The sequence below is a fragment of the Numenius arquata genome, chromosome 7 (assembly GCF_964106895.1).
Source record: "Numenius arquata chromosome 7, bNumArq3.hap1.1, whole genome shotgun sequence".
Classification (NCBI taxonomy): Eukaryota; Metazoa; Chordata; class Aves; order Charadriiformes; family Scolopacidae; genus Numenius; species Numenius arquata.
This window is the reverse complement of record NC_133582.1, coordinates 22,976,679-23,001,609: the sequence shown is the minus strand read 5'-3', so window position 1 is coordinate 23,001,609 and position 24,931 is coordinate 22,976,679. Positions and strand designations below refer to the sequence as shown.

Below are 24,931 nucleotides of genomic sequence, written 5' to 3'. Positions count from 1 at the left end.
ATTTTCATATAATTCTACTCATAAAGTTTAGCCGGTGTCATCACAAACCCACCATTAAAACAGACAGAATTAAATGTTATGTTTGCAGACTTTCTAAGTGAACAGACTGTATTAAGCACAAAGAACTCTGTTCTTTTTAACAAGGCATGTCCCTGTGGATGAGATCAGGACCCAGTGGCAGAGCAGTCTTGAGTACTTGGACGATGACTGTCAGTACGTTGCCTGTTACTCTGAAACACACACACCGCCCCCCCTCCCCGAGTTTTCACTGATCTTGTGATATACATGGAAGTTAATACACATGCACACTCACACACACCAGTTACATTCTACTTCTACACAGGGTGAGAGTTAATCCTAAATTCAGCAACTATTACAGTTTCCTGAAAACAGTCTTAAGCAATGACTCCACTGAATGACGTTGTGGTCCACGTGTGACGTTTTTTATTCTTTTTGCTAATCTTCTTTCAAATGCACACAACAAAGGGGACTGAAGAAAAGCATGGGGAAAATAAGGAAAGGTCCTCCTTAATAACTGCAGTACCACAATCTTAATGCCCAAGTCACCTCCATTGTTTTTCTGCCCTCCCTTTTAAAGCAGTGAGGAATTTACCAGCTAACAGCAACTACAAGATCTGTCCCCAAAAGCCATCATGCACGATTACTCACAAAACCGTCAAAGGCTCCTAACCCATGGCAGTCAGACCACACGAGTTTCAATGCATCTGCAGTGCAAGGGAGAGGAAGAATCTGACCCTTGGTCCTAAAGCAACAAGTGCCAAAAAAAGCTATTTTACAGTCACACAATCAAACAATCTACTTCAACAGGCTTAATTCATTCATCTTCAAGATGACATGTTTCTTAGTGTCCACAGCTTACTTAGAGATACCAGTCAGAAGCTCCAGAAACATTCAGAGGTTTGTATATGTTCAGGCCTTCCTGAAAGATTTAGACATTCCAGGTACTTAATAACTGAGACAGACAATTAATAACTCGGCCACAATTTGCTGACAAAATGTTGAACCAAGAGCTCTCATTTGATTTGAGAAAAGCACGGGCAAGCTCAATCAATTATGTTTTTCCTGTTCTAGTGTTTTCTTGCAGAGGTTGGATTTATATAATAAAAGCCTGTTCTCTCTGAGATACACATTTGAAAAATGATTGATAAGCATGACCATAAATTACCAAGGCCTAAAATTCTAACACATTCTAATAATTGCTTCTAGAAGTAAAAACTTCTGCAACCACAGTTCACTGTTTAAAGTGCTGTCAAACATTACAGTGAGAAAGGCACATTTTTTCAAGAGTAAGGGAGCTGCAAAGCAAAAACTTTTTCAACATAAATGGGATAAAAGGTAATAAATAAGGAGTCTGGAAGTAAGTACTAGTAAGATTCTGAGTAGGATCCAGGTAAATACATTCCCCTCCTTTGCACTGATGCAAGTGATTTTTTCCACATGCCCCCTTCTCTGTTTGTTACTATTTTATAAATACAAAGATGCAAGGACAGACTGGAGCTCCAACTGTAACTTGGTCTGCACAAAGTGTCCAGTGCTTTTCTTAAAGCAGGTACCTATCCTTTCTCTTATGTACCCTGAATTCATGTTCAGCAAACCACTTTAACCAATTTTAAGGAGCCTTCTGCAGGAAAGGGAAGCACAGCGTCCCAAACACTCCCTGGCTAACACAGGAAATGGCAGAATGTCATTTCCTAGAAGAACTAATCTCCATGTGGGAACCTCTCTGAGCGTGCTCCATACGGTCACTTGGCAGCCCTGGGAGCTACCAGGCTGCCTCAGAGGCAGGGGGCAATACCTCAGGCGTTGTTCTGCAGGCTCCAAAGAAGGACACTTTAATATCTTAATCTCCAGAACTGTATTTACGACTTGCAGCTGTGGTGCCAAAGAGGCCCACAGCCCCATACACACTGAGGGCCATTGTTGGCAAAACAGAGCTCCAAGGTTTCTTGAGTGACATAAGCAAGTTAACCAAACTACACTAGGCTGCTCTGGATGGCGGGGGAGAGAGGTATTTGGTTGGTTTTCTTTGTATCAATCAGTTTATTTTGGGCCTTTATCACTTTTGGTGTTAGCAGTCTTCTAAATTTTAATAGCCCTTAGAGCACGGTAAGGTGTGAATGAGCAGGAATTAATTTCTCAGGGCTTCAGGCTTCCAGGGAATGAGCACTTAAACTGATTAATAAAAAAAAGGAATTCCCAAGTTACACATAATTTAAAATGTGTATATACATTGTAGGTTATGTGCTAGTTTATTACACAGACGAAATATTTGGTATCAGCCACTTAAAAGGGTACCTCAATGACTTAGAACAGTGATGTTCCATCTGCCTCACTCGCAGAACTGAGCTCTTCCCTGACACGGTTAAACTCCTACAGAGCGCATTTTGGGAGCATGCAGAGATACGGCCTTTTCTGTGCCAGCTTTCAGTTGTCTCATCTTCCAGCCTTTTCTAAAATTTTGATGCCTTTCAACCACATGTATTTGCAAAGGGGTGAGAAGATAACCCCTTAAATCTCACAAAAAGGGAAATCTCCACTGTTATCTTTCTTCTGCTTTCTGTATGACACCATACAGACTAGAACTAAGTAAGTTTAATATTCTAGGGAATTAAAATGCTCTGACATATATCCTTTAGTATTAACATGTAGATATTGACCAGAAACCTTATGTCTCTGGACAATAATTAACAGGTTAACTGGGCAAGCTGTTTGCCAAGTTCACCCACACACAATATAAATAAGAAATGCTGCTGCTTTTCTGGTATTAATAACTGTTTCTCAAAGGGAAAGAAAAGAAAAGCAAACTCAGAGTTCAGAAGATGCTTATGAAACCAAATTATTGTTTAACATATCTACTGATTCTGATGTTTATGAATTCTAAAAAATGGAACAGTCAATAGCAAGAGCTCTGCCCCACAAACCTGTTCTTCTAAGGTCCTCTTCCACTGCAGCATTTCTGAGATGTCCCATTTTTGTTGTGCTGAAAGATCACAACACTGTCACACTCCATTCTAGGTCCATGGAGTTCAGCAGAAAGCAGAAATTAGAGTTTTCAAATATGATATCTGTCTTGAAGGTGTTTAGCACCTTCTGAAAATCAGGAATTCTCTATGTCCTCTTGACTGAGAACAAAAAAGGTTGAATTATTCAAAATAATTTTTAAAAAATCTGGAGCTAAATACAACACTGGAAAACTGCAAAAATTAAAAATAGGGCATATTAACAACTTGAATAGCCTGCTGAAGTTGACCTGCCAGTTAGAAATCTATGCTAGTCATACATACATATTCTATTCCAATCAGTTCACATTTACTTTTCTTAGAAATGAAAAAGACTATAGGACAAAAAGAGACACCTACTATCTAGAGGAAGGGGAAATGGATTTCCTACATGGAGTGAATATAAAGAGAGGACACAGAGTTTTTACTCATCCACGCTCATTTTTCTCTCTGAAACATGAATGTTGCAGTAGATGAAGTTCTGCTTGATTGTACTTTCAGTTGAGTCAATGGCAAGGCGCCCACAGCAGGCCCTGTCTCTGCTACCTGAAGTCATCCTCACAGATAAGCATCCAAATTCCACTGACTTTGAAAGGAATCTGAGTATCTAAGACAATCAACTGTCTTTGGAAATCCTAGATACATAAGTGAATGCATTCACCCCACTTCCCTGTGCAGCATCACATATTTTGTTCATTTCACAGAGAGTCTACCAAGAAATAGGTTAAATGATTTGCACAAAGCTTCACGAGAAGCCAAAACTAGAGATGAAAACTGTCTCCAACATATTCTGGGTAATACTGGATCTGAATTCTGGCATTTCTATTTTGCCTCTTAGCCAGAGCAAGAAACTGCACTGACATAGTTTAATCAGAAGAAAACTATACATTCCAGCCAGTATTTTGAACATCAGGAAGGTTGTCTATTCCTCAGATGGGTCATAGTTCTGTGAAAAGGTTCTAGTCAGTTCTCATTTTAACCAAACTGGCTGAAACCTAGTACAGCATCAGACTTAAATGCCTGTACGCAGGAAGAAAGAAGGAATGACAAGTCCACTGTTACAAAAGCCACATGTCTGCACCGGTGCACGTCTCCCAGTCTGCTGTTTTTCTAATCGGGCACAAGAAAAAGAAAAAGAGAAGAGAAGGAAAATCATTGGTAGAGAGAGCAATGGAAAAGAGCTGCTAGACTGAATAAAATGATTGAATGAGTTAGAAATACCCATACAAGCAAAAGATAGGAAGACTGATCAAATTCCAGATAAAATTGCTTAGCAGAATAAAATCTTCACAGCAATAGTGGTGCAATTTAAGCTAAGGCTCAAATTTTTCATACCTGAAATTCTTACCATATTAAATAGTCTTTACTTGAATGGTTAATCCATAAAAACAATCACTCGCTTCACCCTGGAAGTGAGTAAACTTTTATTGAATTGAGCCTCAAAGCTGAGCCCCTGAAAACACTGAGAAAGCATGTGTAAACCATATTCTCTCATTTTTCAAAGGGAAGCCTGAAATTATCATCATCCCTAAGTATCAACAGGAGTGGTTTACAGTCATGAAAAATACTAATTATGTAAGCACAAGAGGTGGTGAACCACACATGGAAAGTAAAATGGACTCATCCTCCCCCTACACTATCACATCCCCATTTCATGTGTTTTCAGCTGTATCAGAAAACTACTCACAGTTCTGAAACCCTTCAATTTTCTGATTTATTATGGCTGTACAACTGCACCAATGAAAAAGACAGACAGCCTCTGGGGAGATGCCTTTCTCGTTCACTCGCTCGCTCTCACACACATTTTCTTCTACTGTCAAAAGACTCTGGTGAAAATACAATTACCACATTCTCTGGGCATTCAAATTTCAGCCAGAGTTTACAAAACCATACAAACTATAAGATCACATCCCTAGAAATTGCAGAAGAAAAGCAAATTCATGCTTGATAAATCGCATGCACATCACATGCTTGATCTTTAGCAAACGTTAAAATAAAAGATGGCAACAACATAAAACTTTGACATCCTCAGAGCATTGTTAGACATTTAAAACTGAAATCACAGGTTAGTCGAAGTTAACCAAAGGCTTCAGCACAACCAAACTCATGCAAAATCCCTCATACAGGAGATAATTTTAGCAAAATAAAGGCCAAAATTCTAGGCTACTAAATTTTCTTATCCAACTGTCATGCTTTTTTCCGTGCCAAATAGCAAGAGTTATGGGGCAGGGACTTTCTCTAATTACATGTTTGTATCATCTGTCACCTATGTACTCTACCGTAATACAAAGCAGCAAACAAGTAATAACAATAAATATATGCTTAATTTTAATGGGAGGCTTAAGAAGGAGAAAATATGTTCTCTGTCCTTTGCTACTGACACTTTGATCCTTACTGACTTTTTGTAATTTCAACAGCTGTGATCAGAAACTAATGACACATTTTTACCTCTCACTGTTAGCTTTCTATGAAAAGTGAGAGTAATTTGCTAACACAGTTCTTTCAAATTAAGTTTACAGTAAAGTAACATCTCCTGCCACACGCAATATGCTCATGATACCTTCCCTGAAGATAAATAAACTTGTAAAATCTTACCTCCAATAAAAGTTCAACATTTGTCATATTTAATCAGCAATAAAGTCAGACATATAATTCTTCACAATTTATCCTTCACCAACACTATGTCATTTCCAAGTTGAAACGTGGAAAAAATTTTGACATTTGCAGGCAGTGTGGCAGAAAGGCAACCTGCCATGTTATCAAAATAATTTATGTTCTAAAATTCCTGTGAGTCCAACATGAACATAACATCTCCACCATTCCAGCTCTTAGTTTAGACAACTCCAGTGTTACTTGATATGACATGCTCGGGAAAAGAAATCATCTTAAATTGACACTGATAGTCCCCTGAGCTGACAAATACAAGTTGCTTAAATTCCCTGTGTGCTTGATTGTCTGTTCTAGCGAGCTATGTTTGAAACAGGAAAAGGGGGTCAGATCTAGGAGTAGAAGAGATTAAACTGCAATTTTGTTTTCCTCATTTTTGGTCTAGCCTCTAGTTTCAATCTCAGCCTGCTCTAAATTATGTCCAGCTGTCTATTGCCCCCAGGGACAATTCTAGCAGCCAGAATTAGCTGGAGTGCAGTGACATTTTGACCACACACAGTCTTCCTTCAGCCTACCTATCCTTGGGTTGTTGAGGACGATGGGGGTGGCAATAAGTCCTGCCAGGAAGAAAAAATATGAACGTTTAAGTCGTAAACACATTTGAGTTAAAGAATGTTTGAAACCGTGTTTTTTAAAGAAAGCAAAAAATGAGATGTGACAGAGTTCACTAAAGCAGCAGGGAATAGAGTGCACCACTTTCAGAAGGAGCCAAAAGTAAGTAATTAGGGGCCAGCCTCATGGGGCTGCTTCGATGGGAAGCACTGACAGAGACTGTTGTAAGGGGCTGGCCTCAGCAATGCCATGTTGTATGGTCAGCAAGAAAAAATGGATGGTTTTACCACTTCTTACATGACGTCTTGAGACACTGCAGATACGTAAATAAGTTGTTCTACTGGTGAGCAGCTCAGTCACATACCTCACACACTCCTCAACGTTTCCAAGGGTCTAAATCCTGCTGTCCTACATCAGGCAAATTTCCAGTTGCCTCAGTAGGAAATATCTGAGCTACAGAATCATGAACTCAGTCTACTACCTCCATTTAAAGGATCGAGAACTATCCTTGGCAGAATATGGTATTTCAGCAAATGTATAACACCATCTGATGCCAAGTATAGGATCTGTGCTTGCATGGCGTTCATACATCCTCCAAAAAGATGCTTCTGCTGTTCTCTGCTTTTTCTAGAGTGAAAACAAGTAATTGCAGTTCTGTGATACAGGCAATGTTCCCCTAGGTGGTAGATTAAGACGAAACTTTTTTTAAATTTTGACTTGTTGGATCCAGAATCCAACAAGTTAAATTCAGTTCTCTTTGTATGGCAGATATGACAAAGCATTCAAAACTCACTAAGTGTTGTTTCCAGTAGATGTAAGTAATTGACGCTACTATTTTGTATTCATTATATTATTAAAAATTTCTGAACTGCTTTCTGTAAGCATGAAACAGTAAAATTTCAAAATATATTAGGGGGCATGGGACAAACATGAATCCAGCTTACACTAACAGGAGTCAGTAACTCAGAGCCAATCTAACACTTTGAAGCTGTATTTCTAAAAAATGACATATGGACTTTAAGAGAATCTTTTTTGGAGCGGGAAAGTAGGTATCAAATGATAGCTTGCTAAATAGGCTGGCATATAAAAGTACATGCAAAATGTCCTAAAAATGTATTCAACCTAAATTTTCTCTATTATATCATGTTGTTGCTTCTGTATTTTAACTACCATTGAGGTGTGTGGACTGTAAGTCCTACATTTTCAGGAGTCCTGCTTACCTGTAAGCACAGAAACTGCAGTGAGAGAGGAAATATCCTGTCTTCTCCCATAATAACCTTAAAAAAAAAAAAAAGACAAGTAACATACGGTTACAGCTGGAAGCATTCTGAAACAACCAATGTGAGTCTTCCTGCAACAGGTAAGAAAAGAAGCAATTTGGTTCAGAGACAAAATTAATGCGCAATGTCTGGCCATCCAAAAAAGAACTGATGTTTTACTCAAGAATAAATCTAATTTAATGTTAAGAATTAAAGGGATAATACAGAGATCTGCAACCTAGTATGGCATTTTTCAAGAGATCTCAAGTTCTCCAGGCTCTTCATGGTCACTATTAAGGAGATAAAAAATTTCAAAAAATTAAGGACTTTGTCTTCAGCTGAAGTAGAGGAATAGAGTAGAGCTGCACTACCATGGCACAGTGACCCCAGAACCAAAATCAGGGCCCTAAACAAAGATCCAGCTTATCCCTCTGTAGAAAAAGTTCCCTGGCACACTGCTCCTCACCATAACCATGCGACCTACGAGAGCTTCTAAATCTCTGTAACACCTCTTCACCCTCCCTTCAGTCCAGTAACCCCCCCACTGGATAGGGAAATAATGGCATTTCATATACAGAAGAAGCTCTTAGAAGTAATGATTAAAGAACTTCCATGATGTCTAAAGGAACAGGCGTTCCCCTATGAAAGACTCCTCATGGTTTTTATTTATTGAATTCCGATTAGGCATGCAAATACATCAGTTTTAAACTTCAAGTATCTTGCCAGATAAACACTCCATACTATTGCTTGCAAAGTGACAATCCAGCTTAAATTAAAAAAAAAAAAAATAGTATTTATATGCAGGCTTTCAAAAATGTGCTCCAAGGAGCACAACAGCATCCAGCGTGAGTTAGTTCAGCCAACACTGAGGCAGGAAGATGGCAAAGCTCGTTTGTGAAGGGAGAAAGCCCACCGCCACGCCTCAGTGCTCCCGGGATCACGGCCCAACCTCACACAACAGGGCAAACCACACCGCACGCTACACGGTGTACAGTTGCACGGCCACCGGCCCGCTATAACCTATACCATGTCAATTAGCGAGTGCCACATCGTTTCCCTCCTTCCCACCTCTGCCTCATGGGGCTCCTCCCTTAGCTGCCAAGACTCGAGGCCGGAGGTACGCGACCCGCGCCAGTCCCCAGAATGACAGCCCCCTGCTCCTTCACGGAGCTACCGGCATTAAGGGGGTGCACCCAGCTGTGCGGGGCCGGCGGGAGCAGGGACGGCGGGGTTCGGCGGCCCTCCCCTCACAGGGACGGCGGGCGGCACACACCTCCCTTCCCCGCCAGACGCCTCTGGTGGCTTCGGTGGCTGCCCCCGGGACGTCGCGGGGTCTCGCCGCCAGCTGCCCTCCCAGACCCCACACTGTGGCGGGGCCCCTCACCTGCCCCGCCTCGGGGCGCCCCGGCCGGCAGCGGGCGGGCACGGGGAGCGGCGAAGGGCCGCGTCCCGCCCCGCCCCGCCGAAGGACTCCGGCGGCCGCGGGGTCGGTAGGGGGCGTCCGGGGGCTCCGGTAGGAGCCGGGACCGTTTCTATTTAGCCGAAGGCCCGCGGGGGGGGGGGAAAGGAGAGCGAGCGGGCGCCGGCACCGCAGCGGAGCCAGCGGAAGGACGGGGACGATCTGCCACGGTAACGCGCCGCCGGGAGCAGCCGCTGCCGCCCGCACCGGCCCCGCCGCAGGTAGGAGCGGGCAGCGCGGGGCCGGCGTCGGGGCAGGGCAGGTGCCTGGCGGCCCCGTCTCCCCGCGGGGAAGTGGGTCCCGCCGCGCCGGGTCTGCCACCCCCTCACACACACACACACCCACCCCCCCAAACCCCGGCCGCCCTCCTTGCGGACGGTGAGCTTTTACCGAAAAATCGCTTTGCCACCCCAAAAACGCGCGATGGCAGGGCGGTCGCGCCGCCGCTCCTCGCCCGCCGCCGCTCCGCAGCGCGCCGCTTCCAGTCCGGTGTGGCATTAAGCGCTGCGTGATTTTTAAACGCCATTTACTGATCATTATTTCCCCGTCTTCAGCTGGATAAACCACCACGGGCTGGAGGCACCGCCAAACCTCACCCGCTTCTTGCAGGAGGAAGGGGCAGCGTCCCGGCCGCCCCACCAGGTACGGGCCGGGGCAGCAGCCGGTCCCGGGGGCGCCGGCCGCCTCCTCCGGCGGGGAGACCCCTGAAAATACTCCCCGCTTTATTTGTTTTTCTTTCTTCCGAGGTTCACGATGTTGACAGCTGTGTTCTTGGCTGCTCTCATTCTTATTACAGTACATTCGCAGGAAACTGAGGAAACCATAACATACACGGTAAGGTTTAATAGAGTTCGAGATAATTACTGCTTTGCAGGGATTCTTTTCTAAATGACCCTTAAGAAAAACCAAACTTCTTGCCAATGTATAGCAGTTCTTTGAGTTCGAATGTTAACCATAAAATAAGCTGTTCCTGCGCTGAACCAGTGTTTTAAAGTTGAAGTTGACAAGATTGAGCAAAATGAGCTACAACTGCCTGTTTTGAAAAGTTTATCTGTGTACTCAGCTTGATGAGCTGAACAAAATTATAAGGTTTTAATATTTTTTTAAATCCATTTTCCTAGAGACAGGGTTCTTAGGACCTTCATTTGAAATACATGGAATTTGACAGAGAATTAGGTCAAACATTCTTTTCTGTTTTCTTTTGGATATTTCAAGCTGTTTTTAACAAAATGTAAGTACTTCAAAATTCAGTGCTTTTAATGAAGCATCTAAGTCCTGGAGTGATTGTCGGGCTGTTAGTTTCTGAGCTGGTTTTGAGCAGTGGTTTTGCATGGCTTGATAAAATTGTACAAGAATACTGAAAATAGGTTCTGCTTGTAACCAAGTGATGGGGTAAGAGATTTAAAGGCCTTTTTGTAAGGTTTTTTTTTTTTAATCTGCTTGTGTTCAGTCTTTGGCTTGCATAATGCATGTCATAGAAGGAGTGGCGATTACATCGGCTTGGGCTGGGGAAAAACCTGCATTTTCACATCTGATTACAGTTGTAATCCCTGCAACTTGCTTCATATGGGTGGACCTCTGAATATGTGTACAGACATCAGCGCAATGCCACACAAGCAGAAAATTCTGCACACATGCAAAAAGTTAGAGAACTACAGCCAAAGACTCAGATTGTGTCTTATACAAGTAATCCCACTGAAGTCAGTAGGATGGCTCAAGCAAGTAAATATTGCAGACTTGGACCTTATTGTAGAAGACGGGGCTCAAAGAAGCCTCAAGTGAGCATCAGGAAGTCAGTCATAAAATACTTTAACACTGGGCTTTAGAAGCAATAGATTTTTGAAGGTTAGAAGTACTTCTGTTTAGAAGCTTCTGTGACTTTTTTTTTTTTTTTAAGTCCCTATATATAAGTGGAAACTGAAGATCTAAGTACCTTTTGAAAATCTAGACTAACATAGGAATCCCACCCCTCTATCTTTCTGCATTTATTACACGTTCTTTTAAAAAATTAAGTAGCATTTTCTGATAGCCTACATAGTTCTGTTTATACAATGGAAAATTTCTGGCATGCATATATGACTTGAGTTCCTATACTACATTTTCTAAGGTCTAAGCAGGTCTAAGCATTTAGGTGTTTCAGTGATCATTAGACTCTAAAAATGTAAAACTACTTAATAAAAAAAGCTTAGCTTTTGGAAATTTTACTCCTAGGATGCTACTGTTTCTCATGCGTACATTGTATTCATTTAGGGCCAAATCCTTTTCTATTGTAAAAGTCCCTTCAGCTGCAGTAATAGATGGACTTGGCTCCTTACAGTTAAACAGACAGAACTTCTGGTGTGCATTAACAGGAATTGGGTGATTCAGTAAATGCATGAATTAGCTGTTTTCCTTTGGGTTTGCGTTTTCATAGCTACAGTAACTGGTGTTGTCAACTCAGCATGTAGTCATTCCTTTAGAGATTGAGAAGTGTAATACAATTTGCTGTCCACTTACCCCTTTGGATGAAAAAGCCTCCAAAGTTACAACTCGCTGATGCATTTGGCAGATGGCTGGTGTCACCTGCAAATGAAGAAAATATTTTCACTCCTAATGCTGAGTCAGTGTCCATTAGTAACAAGTTCCTCACAATAACATTAGGATAGTACATGGAACAAGCGGATCTTGGCATCTGAATGTCAAATTTTCACTTGTAGTTTCTCTGCAGCAGAGGAGTTGCAATGAGATTTAGCTTGCTTGACTGTGACTAATTACATTAGCCGACTCAATTCTTTTTTTCTATAGGGCCATTAAAGTAATATCCTAAGCAGCATAGCATGTATATGCACCTACATAGTACAGCTGAGTTGATTCATTGATATTTTAAATGTGTCTGCTGCAGTTGGTAGCACTGTGATACTTTGCTAATCAGTTTCTGTAACTGTCACTTGTGATTAAAATTACTGCCCTCCAGACAATTTAATGCTCTTGGGCAGAGGGATAATGAAGATGCCTACCTAACTGCAGGGCAGAATATTTAAAATTCTTCCTGCAGTTACTAGTCTGCATTTATATGAATAGTTGCTTAGTATAGCCTTGTTTGAATTTTGCAAAGTCTTATTTATATAAGTAGTCCCACCGTTATAATGTCTAGCCGTTTATTGTATGTCTCACAGTATAAATTGTTCTTCCTAGACTGCAGTTCCTGGAGTCATGTGATTAAAAAGCATGTGAATGAATTTCCAGCTGTCATGGGATCCTTCCCCATTGCTGGAGTGCTCATGGGAGAGAGGATGAAGTACAGGGTGTTACAGGCCCGTTGGTGCTTCCGGGAAACCAGCCCCTGCAATGAAAGATATTTGTTCACCTGTTGGAAGGCAGCGAACAAGATCAAAATTCAGAAAAACTTGTTTCTTTTTCATAAGAAAATTTTCATACTAGTCACCTGGGTCAGTCCAGAGGTTTCTTTGTACTAGGATCCAGCCAATGACAGATGCTTTAAAACAGCGTATAGGAACAAGGCGAGGAGAAAGTGATGCTTTTCTCACTTTCTTCCCCAGCCCCAATAAAACCTACATACTCACAACAAACGATATCTTAGCAACTTCCTGAGATAGAGGCTCTTTCTGTATATGCTTGTTGTTCCTGCACAGCCATTTTTCTAGCTTATCAAGGTATGCAAGCACTGCATTTCCTTTAATCTCAAACCTTGAGTTCATTGAAACATGCTTGACTATTTTTCCAAAATAAAGAATCCTGAGTAGCCTAATCTTCTTTTTTGTTTTTGTCTCTATAGCAATGCACGGATGGCTATGAATGGGATCCTGTTAGGCAACGGTGCAAAGGTACAGTAAATAATTTTCAAAGACAGACTTGCCACTGGTGTTCTTTAAGTATTATCATTACACACCCCTGTTCTGGACAAGGAGGTGTGCTTGCATGTCTCATTGTGTTATTTGTGTTAATGGCAGTTGCAGAAGGTTCAAATATTAAAAGCATGACTTGTGTTGTTGCTAACCACAGATATTGATGAATGTGAAATAGTCCCAGATGCATGCAAAGGTGGGATGAAATGTGTTAACCACTATGGAGGATACCTCTGTCTACCTAGAACAGCACAAATTATTGTAAATGAGCGAGAAGAAGCAGCAGCTGAATCCACTAGTGGTCGAAACAATGTCATTCGACGGACTCCAGCTGATCCTCACCGTGCCCCTCCAAACCCAACTCATCAAATTCAGTGTGCAGCTGGATATGAGCAAAGTGATCACAATGTGTGCCAAGGTAAGCAAGCTGCCGTATGTCTTACTCTCAGTGTAATTGGAGTGTATGTGATAACAAATCTAATGTCTGGAAAAATGACAGCCTGTAACTCTTGCATATAATAGCATATATTTTTGCACCGTTAAACTGGATGTGTACACGCTTCCTTAAGATATGTAAATAAAATACATGCATGTCATTATTGTTCAAGGTAACAGAACTTGCACTTTGTTGCAGCCTTACAGTCTGTTCCATCTATTTCAGCCTAATGACTAGAATTAATTCTGTTGTCTGTAGATCCAAAAAAAAAAAAAAAAAACCAAACCAAAAAAAAAAAAACCCACCCTTAATGCAAGTAAGCAACTTTAATCAAACATTTTGTATTGTATTAAGTATGTCCAGGAGAGGCTGTGAAAAAAGTAGGTAATATAGCAAGTCATGTTATAGATGACTTCTAAAGATTTGCAAAACTATGTATTTTCCAGTAAGTGAATGCTGAATGGAACAAAAAATAACCACCATATGAACTTTTGCTTAGACCAGCTTGTAGCGCAGAACAATACAGTGTTTTTGTTATGTATGATCAAGCAGTAGGAACCAAACATCTGAACAGCCTGTGCTCTTCTGATCTCTGTGGAAATAGCTCTACGCAGACCCTGCCAGCTTACTTCCAGTCATAGTCTAGCCAGTCTCTGAAACTATGGCAATGAAGAGCTTTCTTCTGAGTGTACTTACACCACACACAGTGCCAAAATTCTCAGAGTATTAGCAATGTTAATTGTATGCATTCAGGAACCAGACTCACAAGCACTACTGTAAACTAAGACAGTTTCATTTATTATTTTATATAAATAGTTTACTCTTATACTTGCTGAAGTAACAAATGTTTCATCTACTGTTTTGTTTTCTTTCATAAAAATATATTCTATTCCTTGTTCATAAACTTGGTTTTCAAGCACTTTAGTGGGATACCCGTGCAAACAGAGGGCAAAACTTGACCCCATGGTTCATCTTTTCCACTTTGTGGCCCAGAACAGTATAATCATATAAAATAGTACTTGAGTGACTATAATCAGGGCAAGCTGTAATATACAGCGGTAGTCCCTTTCTCCCTGGTATTCATGTATACAGAACATTATTTATCACTCGTAAGTAAATTCCCTGTCATTCTGAAGCATAGTAATCATCATGGAGGCTAGATAAGTTATTTTTGTAGGCAAAGCCTCAGAGTTGCATTTCTGGCTTATCTGCTAATGTTCAACATTTCTGTCACTCAAATTAAAGAATGTCAAGTAAAGAACCTACTGCAGGAGGTCAGTACCGTGATCCCCTTAACCCTAAGTGTTCACTTAGGGCTATCAAGGGAAAAATCAATGCCAAGGATGGCAAATGATGTTGTTGTTGTTTTTTCCTTAGTTTAACTTAGCAAAGTAAACAGCAGAACCAGGAACAGAATACTGGATTCCTTCCTTCAGGTGATGCTGTGTGACTGTCGCTGGCGCTTGTCTTCACTGGTGAATTGCAATAAACTGCTTCAACTTTAGCATGCAACAACACTTTTGTTCTATAAAAATTGCAATGCTAGAAAATTTCTAAACATGAACATCTTTGCTCCAATGGCTTTAGGTGTATAAATCAGCAATAGCATAGGAAAGTTAGCAGCATGTAGTACCAATGCTTTATATTCCAAATAAAGGTTGAGAATTAGGGTTAACTTAGAAGCCAAGAAGCAGCTGAGATTTTTTTGTTGAGAAGAAGATTAGTGGCCATACACTACTGTTGTTTTACTCCATGCTCTGGCTTCCTGAAACTTGCAAGTAAATATTTATATTCAATTCACAATTCTTTGATGAATTTACAACAACAACTAACTGTTGTTATAGTATCAGAACTTTTTAACTAGCGGACACACAAACTATGGTGAAGTCTTGGGCTTTACTGAATCCGAGTTTTGCTACTAATTTCCTCATGCCAAAACTTCAGTCTAAATGCAGAAAACATGGAAATATTAGTGTTTAAAAGCTGAAATGTATTGTACTGAATGAATTCCAGCTGGAAAAGGGGTAGTGGACAGTGTGCTTGAAAGAAAGGATGAAAGACTTCTGGAGCACTTAAAGCATGCATTCAACTTCATGATCTTCATGCTTTTCACTGCTGAAAATATCTTATAAAAGATAATCTTGATCAGCAATGGTCCCACTGTGGATTTATTTAATTATGGTCAAAAGACTTCGCTATGATAACTGCTTGAGGCTCCTAGGGAGCGTAACTTACACATATAGTCACACTTAAGCTTGTTTTATTGTTTAGTAAATCAAATATGAAGTCCAGCTCCTTCTAATTGTTTGCAGATGTATGACATTTTCCTTCCAGTCCAGCAGCAGTAAGTATTTTATAACCAATGTGAAAGTGTGGAGACCTCTGTTTAAAACAAAAACATACTCTGAGGAGCTGTATTATTGACATCACACTAGAGTATGAGGGGCCTTCTGTTTTGACAGAAGCGTCCACTCCCTTTTTAAATGTTAAATAGTGAGGGTATGATAGGCCAAACACTCTTATGTTGGGTTTTGTGCTTGGAATAAACATGCATAAATGACACTAGTCCTGTTGGACTTTAAGAGGCTTCAGTGACGTGCTCAGCTTCACCGTTAGGTAAGGCATGATGCAACGTGGCCACATACTATTTCTAGTGACAGAAATGAGAAAAATTGAGGGGCATGATTCTCTGCACTTCTTAATCTACCAAAACATGGCCATATGCCTGAGTTATAAGAGATACTTAAGACTTTCTTAACTTCTGACCTGAAGAAAACCAGTGACAACTATGGTATTTATCAGTTTTGAGAGCTTTCTGTCTGCAATACATGCTGTTATTTATTACACACCAGGTAACACAGGTTGACAGCAAAGCACGCCACCTTGCAGAAGACAACTCTGTGGAAATGACTGCCGTTTGCTATGATGTACATCGCTTTTACAATTACTAGTGATTAGAAACCTGTTCTTGAATAACTGTGTTAATGTTAGAAGTGTGGGTAGCAAAAATTTCCTGGGACATTCTTAAGATACTGAATGTGAGCAGTAAGTGCCAGGAACCCTCAAACTGATGAAAATATGAAGGGAGGTTATCCTGGAGGAAGATCACTTCTGTAGAATACATACAGAGCACTGAGTCTTGTGCTTCAATGTAAACACTTTAACTCTATCTTAAATTCTGACTTTATGACCTTAACTAATCCCACCTCTCGCTGTCTCTGTTCATACTTCACTGCCACTTCTAAATGTGCCTTTAACTCAAACGGTTGCTGAATTAGTCACTAAGGTAGATTCCCGTATATGGCACTTGCCACTACTTTTGGGAAGCCACTCAAATGTTCTCACTTCTCCATGTGAGAGTATCACTCAAATTGGGAAGAGTGAAAGAGTAAGAAATATTTTTAAGCAAATCGCTGTTAGCTAATATTCACAGACACTTTTTGCCTTATAAAAAAGAAAAACACAAACAGCTGCACTCTGTTGCCTACATACAAGACTGAATTGTATTTCTACTCTGTTAGGTGCTCTGTGATTTGAGTCTGCTCCTATTGAAGTCAAAAGTAAATCATCCAATTAATTCAATTTTGTCAAATCTAGTCTGCAAGAAACTACTAGCTTTTCCTAAAATGTTAATGACACTTGAATGAAAAAAAGGCCAAGCAAAGGTACCAAATAACCTGTAAACTTGAAAAAGGAAAAGAACTTTGGTTTTTTCCCCCCTTCCTATTGCGCTGGCAATAAAGTAAGCAGTTTTTTGCTCCTCAGCTAGATTAGCTTCCTATATTTCTCCAGTCTCTGTGACTGTAAAATACGGGGCGGGGGAGATTGTAATAGAAGATACCAAAAACTTGAACTTGTTTTCTGTGCTGTGGTTATTTTTCCCCCACAAAATCATTTTAGGGATCTCTTCATTGGCAGGGTTTTTTGTTGAGTTTTCCAGTACTTTTCAAAGTAATTTACCATACTCAATCTAGGCTTTTACCTCAAGAAATTAACTTAGTGTAAATAAGTCAAACAAGACTAAATTTTGCATCTCTAGATTCCTCTCTTCTTTTTTCTACCTTTTTTTTTTTTTTTAAGGAGAGAGGGACAAGGGAGAGCAGTTCATGATGTTTTGTTTTCTATATGGAAATCACTTAATATTATATAAGTATATATAGCAGGGATGTGCAGCTAGCATATAAAGGACATAAAAATTGTGTAAGTGCAGGTGCACTCAGGCTGGCCCTTTGTAGATGAGTCTGGGTTGTGCCTCAGGCAGAGCACTCTTCATTGCCGTTTTGGCTGGGGTGCAAACTGCATGTCTGAAATGCACCTCCTAATGAGCTCCACTTAACACACTTTGATTTGCCTCACTGAGCGGTCTTGGAACATGCAAACCAGATCCTGTTTAGATGAAACTAAACCTGAAGTGCACTGCAGGAGCACTGCTAATACGCCACAACCACTAACAAGCATTCAGGCTCCAGGACCACACTAGGCAGAGCTCAGGAACCCTCAGAAATACATGTACGGGGACATTGGAGCCTCTGCACCAATGTGTCTGATCTGCTCTTTTGGGTCCCTGCTATTTGCCAATATGGACATAACCTAAAATACGCCTATAATAGTTTCTTAGGCTGTCCCCAGAAATGTTTTGGAGACCCTTTTGTAAAATATTGCCTGCAGTTAGAAGAGTGCAGCATCCCAAGTTTTCCCGCTTCTTGTATTTAAAGAGTAATGCTTTCAGGACTACTTTTAAAAGAGCCTGGGTTGTAACAAGTTTAGTTCCAGAGCTGTTCCTCTCAACAACACAAGACCTGTTTAGCGTGAAGAGAGAGGCTGTGGAAGGAAAAATAAGGTCTAGTTAATCTGATTTAGGATGCCATTAGTTCATCAAAGTGCTTAACTCAGGCACCGTTCATATGTACCTGTGTTTGCTGCAGTACTTCAGCAAGTGGAGAATACTCACATTGCCAGCAGCAGCCACCCTAAGAGACTGACCTGGTTCCACATGCCATTTGGAATGTTAATTACTTGGAAAAGCCATAAGACTCTTGCAGGTCTAAGAGAATCCGCAGAAGGATACAAGCTGATATTTTCACAGCTCTTTGTACTGAGTGTTCATTGATGCCAATTAATTTCTTGTACATTTGGGCACATCATGCAGAGATCATCTTTCATCAGCCCATCCTGAACCAATTGTTCAAGCTGTTAATTTGTGAAACCGCTGTGTTTTGCTGCAAAGAGCCCTTTCTGGAGCATCTCTTTAATAGCCTTGAGGGACCAGAGGGGACGTCACAAAAAACCATCTTGTTTTGAGGGCCTAGTTTTGGGCATTTTCAGAATTTGGCTATTCTGAATCATCTTCCCATCTGTGCTATTTGCACAGCTGTGAGTGTCATGTCAAGACCTTGGATAGATATTCTCTGTTCTGTCTGACCATTTTACTGTGAACATCCATCACAAGCGTAAATACTAGCAGCTGCTTCACTTCCTTTAGTTAGTTACTGCTTTTCCATTATTCTGACCTCTGTAGGAGTATGCTCAGTACGTTGCAGCTAAAGATTCATACCATATGCTAATCACACTAAGTGTCCTAGATTCAGGCAAGCTTCCGAAAGCTGTATTTACCTTAGCTTCTTGAATTGTGATTATGTAGGCAAACACTAGACTTCGCGTTTAAGTAAACTCATTAGCGGTTCTCACGGCTTCTTGTTCAAGAAAAATGGGATCACACAGTAGTCACATCAACTGTCATACTTTCAGGTTTAGTTTGTTGACTGTAATGCCTGTTTGCTTAGTAGCTCTGAGGAGGCTAATGTTTTGACAGACAAAACATAGCAAATGTATTCAGAAGGCACAAGGCCTGAAGGAAGTCCAAACCTCCGGCCATCTGTCCTCCTTCAGAATTTCATTCTCTAAGCTGGAGGTCTTTTTCATAATGCAAGCAGGAATAACACCAGATAGCAAAGGGGAAGAATGTGCTTATGTCTGATCCTGACTGGGTACCCCAGTATACTTGGCACCCCATTAAAAGAGTATTTATTTATCCCTTCAAGGAATTCCCTGTATCTGTTGCAAACACAAGCACCCTAACAGTCAGTAAACCCTACAAGGAATGATAGCTGTCATCTGTCGCATTCAATAGCAGCGTTTAACATAAACATGATTTGTGAGAGCATGGGCTTGCATTTGTTCCCTGTTTCAGTACCTGCTGTCAATGAACTGTTGTCTATAGGGTTGCAGTGATACAGCAGTTTCCCTAGCAGTAACAGGGGTGTGAGAGCATCCTGGCAGCTACTTTTAGCACCCTTCTCAGATAATTTTGCAGTGACACCATTGCCACTTTGTGGTTAGATTCTTTCTGCCATACGTGCATGACAGAATTACAGCAATGTTCTCAATGTGTTTGCTTTGATCAGATCTGCAGTTATTTCATCCCAGAGTACTACATTATAGTTCTTTAGCCTGCTGAGAAAGGTTGTGTGCTCCTCCTTTCTCCAATTGTTTGCTCAAGGTAATTTTCTCTTAAAAAACACTTTTTTTCTCTGTTTTCAAACATGATTCCTGCTTCAGATTACTTAGTATATGATGAAAATGCTCTTATCTGTGTTTTATTTTCATTTTTGAAGTCTGGGTTACGGAGTTGCCTTTTCTAACCCTAGAACAGTTCTAAAGGATCTCAGCATTACAGACACACACTTTTCAAGACATTTCTTGAGCATCTCCAATGATGGGACGCTAATTTAGCAAGCTGGAAAACTAGTTCAAGAGCTGAAGTTCAAAACTGTTATTTTCCTTATTTTATTCTCTTTCCAAGTGGTTTTCTCCATTTATTTCTCATGCTGTCAAAGGAAGGTGGTAGCTACTGTTTGTATTTGTCTTTCTGTGTGTGCCAAAACAGTCCTACAGGAAGAACAAAGCTTCCCACAAATACAGAAGTGGTCTGTTTGATTCTTCACTTTATCACCTAGTGATGCCTATGTTCCTTTGCATATCCTTTACTGAGGAAGAGTATCTGCTGAACTACAGCCAAGCAAACCAGTCTCCACCATTACTTGAATTAATTTAGCATGTTGTTTAGGCTTGCTATTTTGCCATTTTCCTATCCTTAAGGACAATGAGAACATAATGTAATAGGACCCCATAGTAGTGAGATATTTTTGGTCTGGTGGAAACCACAATGAGAGAGTTAATTTTTGAGTTCACCTTACCAGGTTGCATCTTAAACAGTCTGCATATTTTGTGGTATAGTCAACTGTTCCTGTACAGCACTTTGTCATGACAACCCCTTTGTCCACTGTGTGTGTGTGTGTTAACTGAGTAAGAACTTTTACTTTTTGTTCATGGTCTTCATATAAGTTGAGCTTAGCCATCTCCTTTCATTATACTGTACGAATATGTATTCTCATTTTCCCCTCTATGATGCTTTTTGAGCTGTTTTTTTCTGGACTATCATCATTTATGCATGTTCTATAATACTTCATACAAGATTTAAGCATCCTTTCAGCTGATATCAAAGGGAAGTTTGCCACATACCTGTCATAAAGTTCAATCGCTTCTATCCACAACATCGAAAGATCTGAACTTGGCTGATAAGATCTCTTCTCTCTGTATGTGACAAGAATATATGGAATAGGTAATCAGCCATGTAAGGTTCAGGGATAAAAAGCATGGAATTTCACAAAGATTATATCTGTTTTCATCTTTAATTTTCTATGTTTTATTTTCATAGCGGCCAGAAAGCAATAGTTCTAGAGAGAAAGCTCTTTGCCATAATTAAATATAAAGCAAAATTTAACCTGAAAGAACATATTAAATGCACAAGAATCCTGCTTGTACCTTTTTTCATTTACATTTTAACTTTACTAAAAATACAAGAGGGATTTGGAAATTATAGAGCTATGAAGGAGTTTAGCATACATGTAGTTATTATAAAGTACCTTTTATGCTCATTCACATTTGTGTTTTATTTGTTGATCTGAGATCATGTTAAAAGTTGGTTCTGTTTTAAGAATAGTGGAGAAACGTCTAATCTTTGTTATGTATAATTATATGGTAAAACCCGTAGCTTTGAAGCTGAAAAAACGTTATAAGAAAACAGCATGTGTTACACAACTTTTGTAAGCTACAGTGCTAAGATAAAGTTCACGAGGACCAGAAATGAATTAGACCTTTTCTGGCATAACCTATCTCTTAATTAGGCATTTTTAGAACTAGATACTCAGTAGACCCTTATCTATTGCTATTACCTGAAAACTGCCCCCCGCAGCTCTTCTGCAGTTAGAAGATGGGGGTTGTTCATCATTTTGGGTTTTTTGTTTGGTTTTGGTTTGGGGGTTTTTTGTAGTGTTTTTGTTTTGATGTTGAGTTTTGGGTTTGTTTTTTTTACACAGCTTTCTTATTTTCATTTCTTAACTGTCAAAATGCTAGTTTCCAGGAGGTAGGAAAAACAGTACTTGTTTGGTCAAGGATAGTGGCGATGACCATAGATGGCTAACCACAGAATTAAGTAAAATTCTTAAACAGGATGATAAAGGATTCAGTGTATGAAGGCGTATCTCCTGGGAAGAGGTACTTACTTTGGGAAAGCTCTGAATCTGTCCTTATTAACACTTGATTAAAAAATTCATGCTTTTGAGTGGACATATCTAGGTGTCATTTAAGCCTATTTAAATCAGTTCTGAAAAACAGAAAACATGACTGAGCTTTCTTTTACAAGATGAATTTAATCTGAAGTAAACTTCTAGTCTAATGCATGACCCAGTATGATATAAGCAAATCTGACATTGCACTTGAGCGGGTTTAGTCCATGCCTGAACAGATGTTCTATGTAGTTTCCTGAGTACAAACAGAACTTGTTCAAGGATTTTCATAGGCATATGCCTGCATGGGTGGGATGTCTGTTAACAGGTAACTGGTCATAATGTGTGCAATCAAACTTCAATGGATAATGAAAGCAACGGAGAGTACAATGATTTTAAAGTTTCAAGCCTGAATGGCTTCAGAAAGGGTTTTTTTTGTCCGTCAACACCAGTAAAATCTTTAGCCTGAGTAATTGGTCACTGTCTACCCATTAATCTTTTATTTTTAAAAGATTGTCTTTATAAAAGAGAACTGGCCTTCTGCTGGCCTCCAAGTAAATAATTATCTCATCCACTTTGATATTATTGACACCTAAATTATGCTACCAGCTGTAATTTGCACCAAAGGAAAAACTCTGGCAATCATAGTATAGTTTGGATTGGAAGGAACCTTTAAAGGTCATCTAGTCCACCCACCCCTGCCATGAGCAGGGACATCAACTCGATCAGGTTGCTCAGAGCCCCATCCAACCTGAGCTTGAATGTTTCCAGGGATGGGGCATCTGCTGCCTCTCTGGGCAACCTGGGCCAGTGTTTCCCCACTCTCTTTATAAAAAATTTCTGCCTTATCTCTATTCTAAATCTACCCTATTTCAGTCTAAAGCCATTAGCTCTTGTCCTGTTGCAACAGGCCCCACTAAAAAGTTTGTCCCCATCTTTCTTACAAGCCCTCTTTAAGTACTGAAAGGCCACAATAAGGTTTCCCCAGAGCCTTCTCTTCTCCAGGCTGAACAACACCAACTCTCTCAGCCTGTCCTCAGAGGAGAGGTGTTCCAGTCCTTTGATCATTTTTGTGGCCCACCTCTGGACACGCTCCAACAGGTCCATGTCTTTCCTGTGCTGAGGGCCCCAGAGCTGGACGCAGCACTCAGGTGGGATCTCAGCAGAGCAAAGCAGAGGGGCAAAATCACCTCCCTCAGCCTGCTGGCCACGCTTCTTTGGATGCAGCCCAGGGTACCGTTGGCCTTATGGGTTGTGAGCACTCATTGCTGGCTCATGTCCAGCTTTTCATCCACCAGTACCCCAAGTCCTTCTCAGCAGGGCTGCTCTCAATCCCTTCATCCCCAGCCTGTATTGATACCAGAGGTTGCCCTGACCCATGCGTGGGACCCTGCACTTGGCCTTGCTGAACCTGATGAGCTTCACACAGGCCCACTTTTCCAGGTCCCTCTAGATGGCATCCTGTCCCTCAGGTGTGTCAACTGCCCCACACAGCTTGGTGTTTTCTGCAGTCTTGCTGAGGGTGCATTTGATCGCCTTATCTATGTCATTGATGAAGATATTAAAGAGATAAGTCAAACTGCTATGTAAAACTGGTGTTTATACAAATATTTAGAAGGGGTTTTTTTCACTAATTAAAATTCACAAGAGTTAAAGAAAGCCAGGGAAAAAAATGAGACATCTTACAGGACAAGAAAATACAATGATGCCAGAAAAAAACAGTAATATGGGCAATCAATTACTGCATGTTTCTTAGCATTAACAATTGAAAAAGAAATCCTTATCAATACTGTAACAGGTGGCTGTTCTAACAGAAGTAGTTAGATATGGAAAATCCACAGACTTCTGACAGGTAACAATTTTCTGTATGGTTTTAAAGAGGTTGCCAATAAGCTAACATTTAATAACAGACTTGCACAGGGGATGGGAATAAAACATGGCAAAGTGAGCAGAAATTTAAGTGTAATTTTAGCTGACTAGCTTATAAAACTATCTTGATCAGAAAGATGGAAAAAGCAATCTCTTTCTTGTCTAGACTTACTCCGTGGAGAGTTTTGGGTATCTGGGCTGCATTAGAAAAGAGCTGGAATTAAGTACACATTTAGAAGCAACAAACACAGTTCAGTATTTGGAGAAGGTTCATCGAAGTTGATAAAGATAGCATCATTTCAAGAAATAGGTATCTTTGTCAAGTGCCTTAAAAAATAGTTACTGAGTTCTACATCAATTTTGAAGCCACTTTGTTTTGCACCTGCGTTACCAGATTTTACTTGTATTTTTATATCTTGTAGTATTTAGAGCACTTTCTCTGTAGATGAATTTGTTCTCAAGGGACTTTCTTATCAGGAACAAGTTCTCCACGTAGCATTTAGGTGATAAAGGTGCACCAGATAAGACAGTTTATTGCCTGTCACATTTAGGGCTATTTAAAAGCAGTAATGTTTCAATAGGTAGTGTTGCAGTTAGTGCAGTCACATCAGTAATAAGCAGTGTTTTGGAGCACCCACTGATCTGCCCCCGTAGGCTGTGGAAGATACCTTGCTTTATTCCTCCCAGAAGTTGTTGGAGACTAAATCAGGAAAGTGTGCAGAATGCAAAAGTCATTCCCGTTTCCCAGGGTTAAAGAAAAAACACATTTGTCTCTGAAGTCATCCTGCTTGTATTTACTCTGCATCTTGATCTTTCTCGTTCTGATCTGGCTTAATTTGCCGGATCAAGACAGATTTTCTTTTGAGCTTGCTCCTTGTATGTTATTTGAGTAGAAAAGAAGTTCAGGATGGTTTCAAGACCCTAAGATATTGCTGACAATTCTAGGGCCAGTATTTTTTACCACATGGAGAAAGCACTGTACAAGCAAATAAAAATTATAGGCATAAGTCAACAACATTGTACTGACTGAGCATCTCTTGGGCTTCTGGGGTTTGCAGAAGCAGGAGAGCATTACAGCTCCAATGAGCCTGAGTTGGAACAGAGTTACAGCCATCCTCCTGATAACGGTTTGTACACTACAAAAGTTGGGTGTGGGAGAAAACCACATGTTTTTCCCACCATAAACACTGTTTGACCATTATTTAAACAATCCAGAAAATACAATTATAAGTTTTAATCTATTATTCAGCATGCAGA

General features: G+C 40.4%; 1 protein-coding gene across 2 annotated transcripts in view; it reads left to right on the top strand.

The window, feature by feature from the left end:
* The first annotated feature begins 9,053 nt into the window (after window positions 1-9,053).
* EFEMP1 (EGF containing fibulin extracellular matrix protein 1) overlaps window positions 9,054-24,931 on the top strand; it is a 52,585-nt gene continuing 36,707 nt past the window's right edge. The window contains exons 1-5 of one of the 2 annotated variants that reach the window (XM_074150452.1): window positions 9,054-9,178; window positions 9,512-9,599; window positions 9,704-9,791; window positions 12,733-12,781; window positions 12,960-13,220. In XM_074150452.1, coding sequence (XP_074006553.1) covers window positions 9,711-9,791; window positions 12,733-12,781; window positions 12,960-13,220 — 391 coding nt within the window. In that variant the 5' untranslated portion in view covers window positions 9,054-9,178; window positions 9,512-9,599; window positions 9,704-9,710. The remainder of the gene's footprint in view (window positions 9,179-9,511; window positions 9,600-9,703; window positions 9,792-12,732; window positions 12,782-12,959; window positions 13,221-24,931) is intronic. The other variant, XM_074150453.1, reaches the window with a different exon arrangement.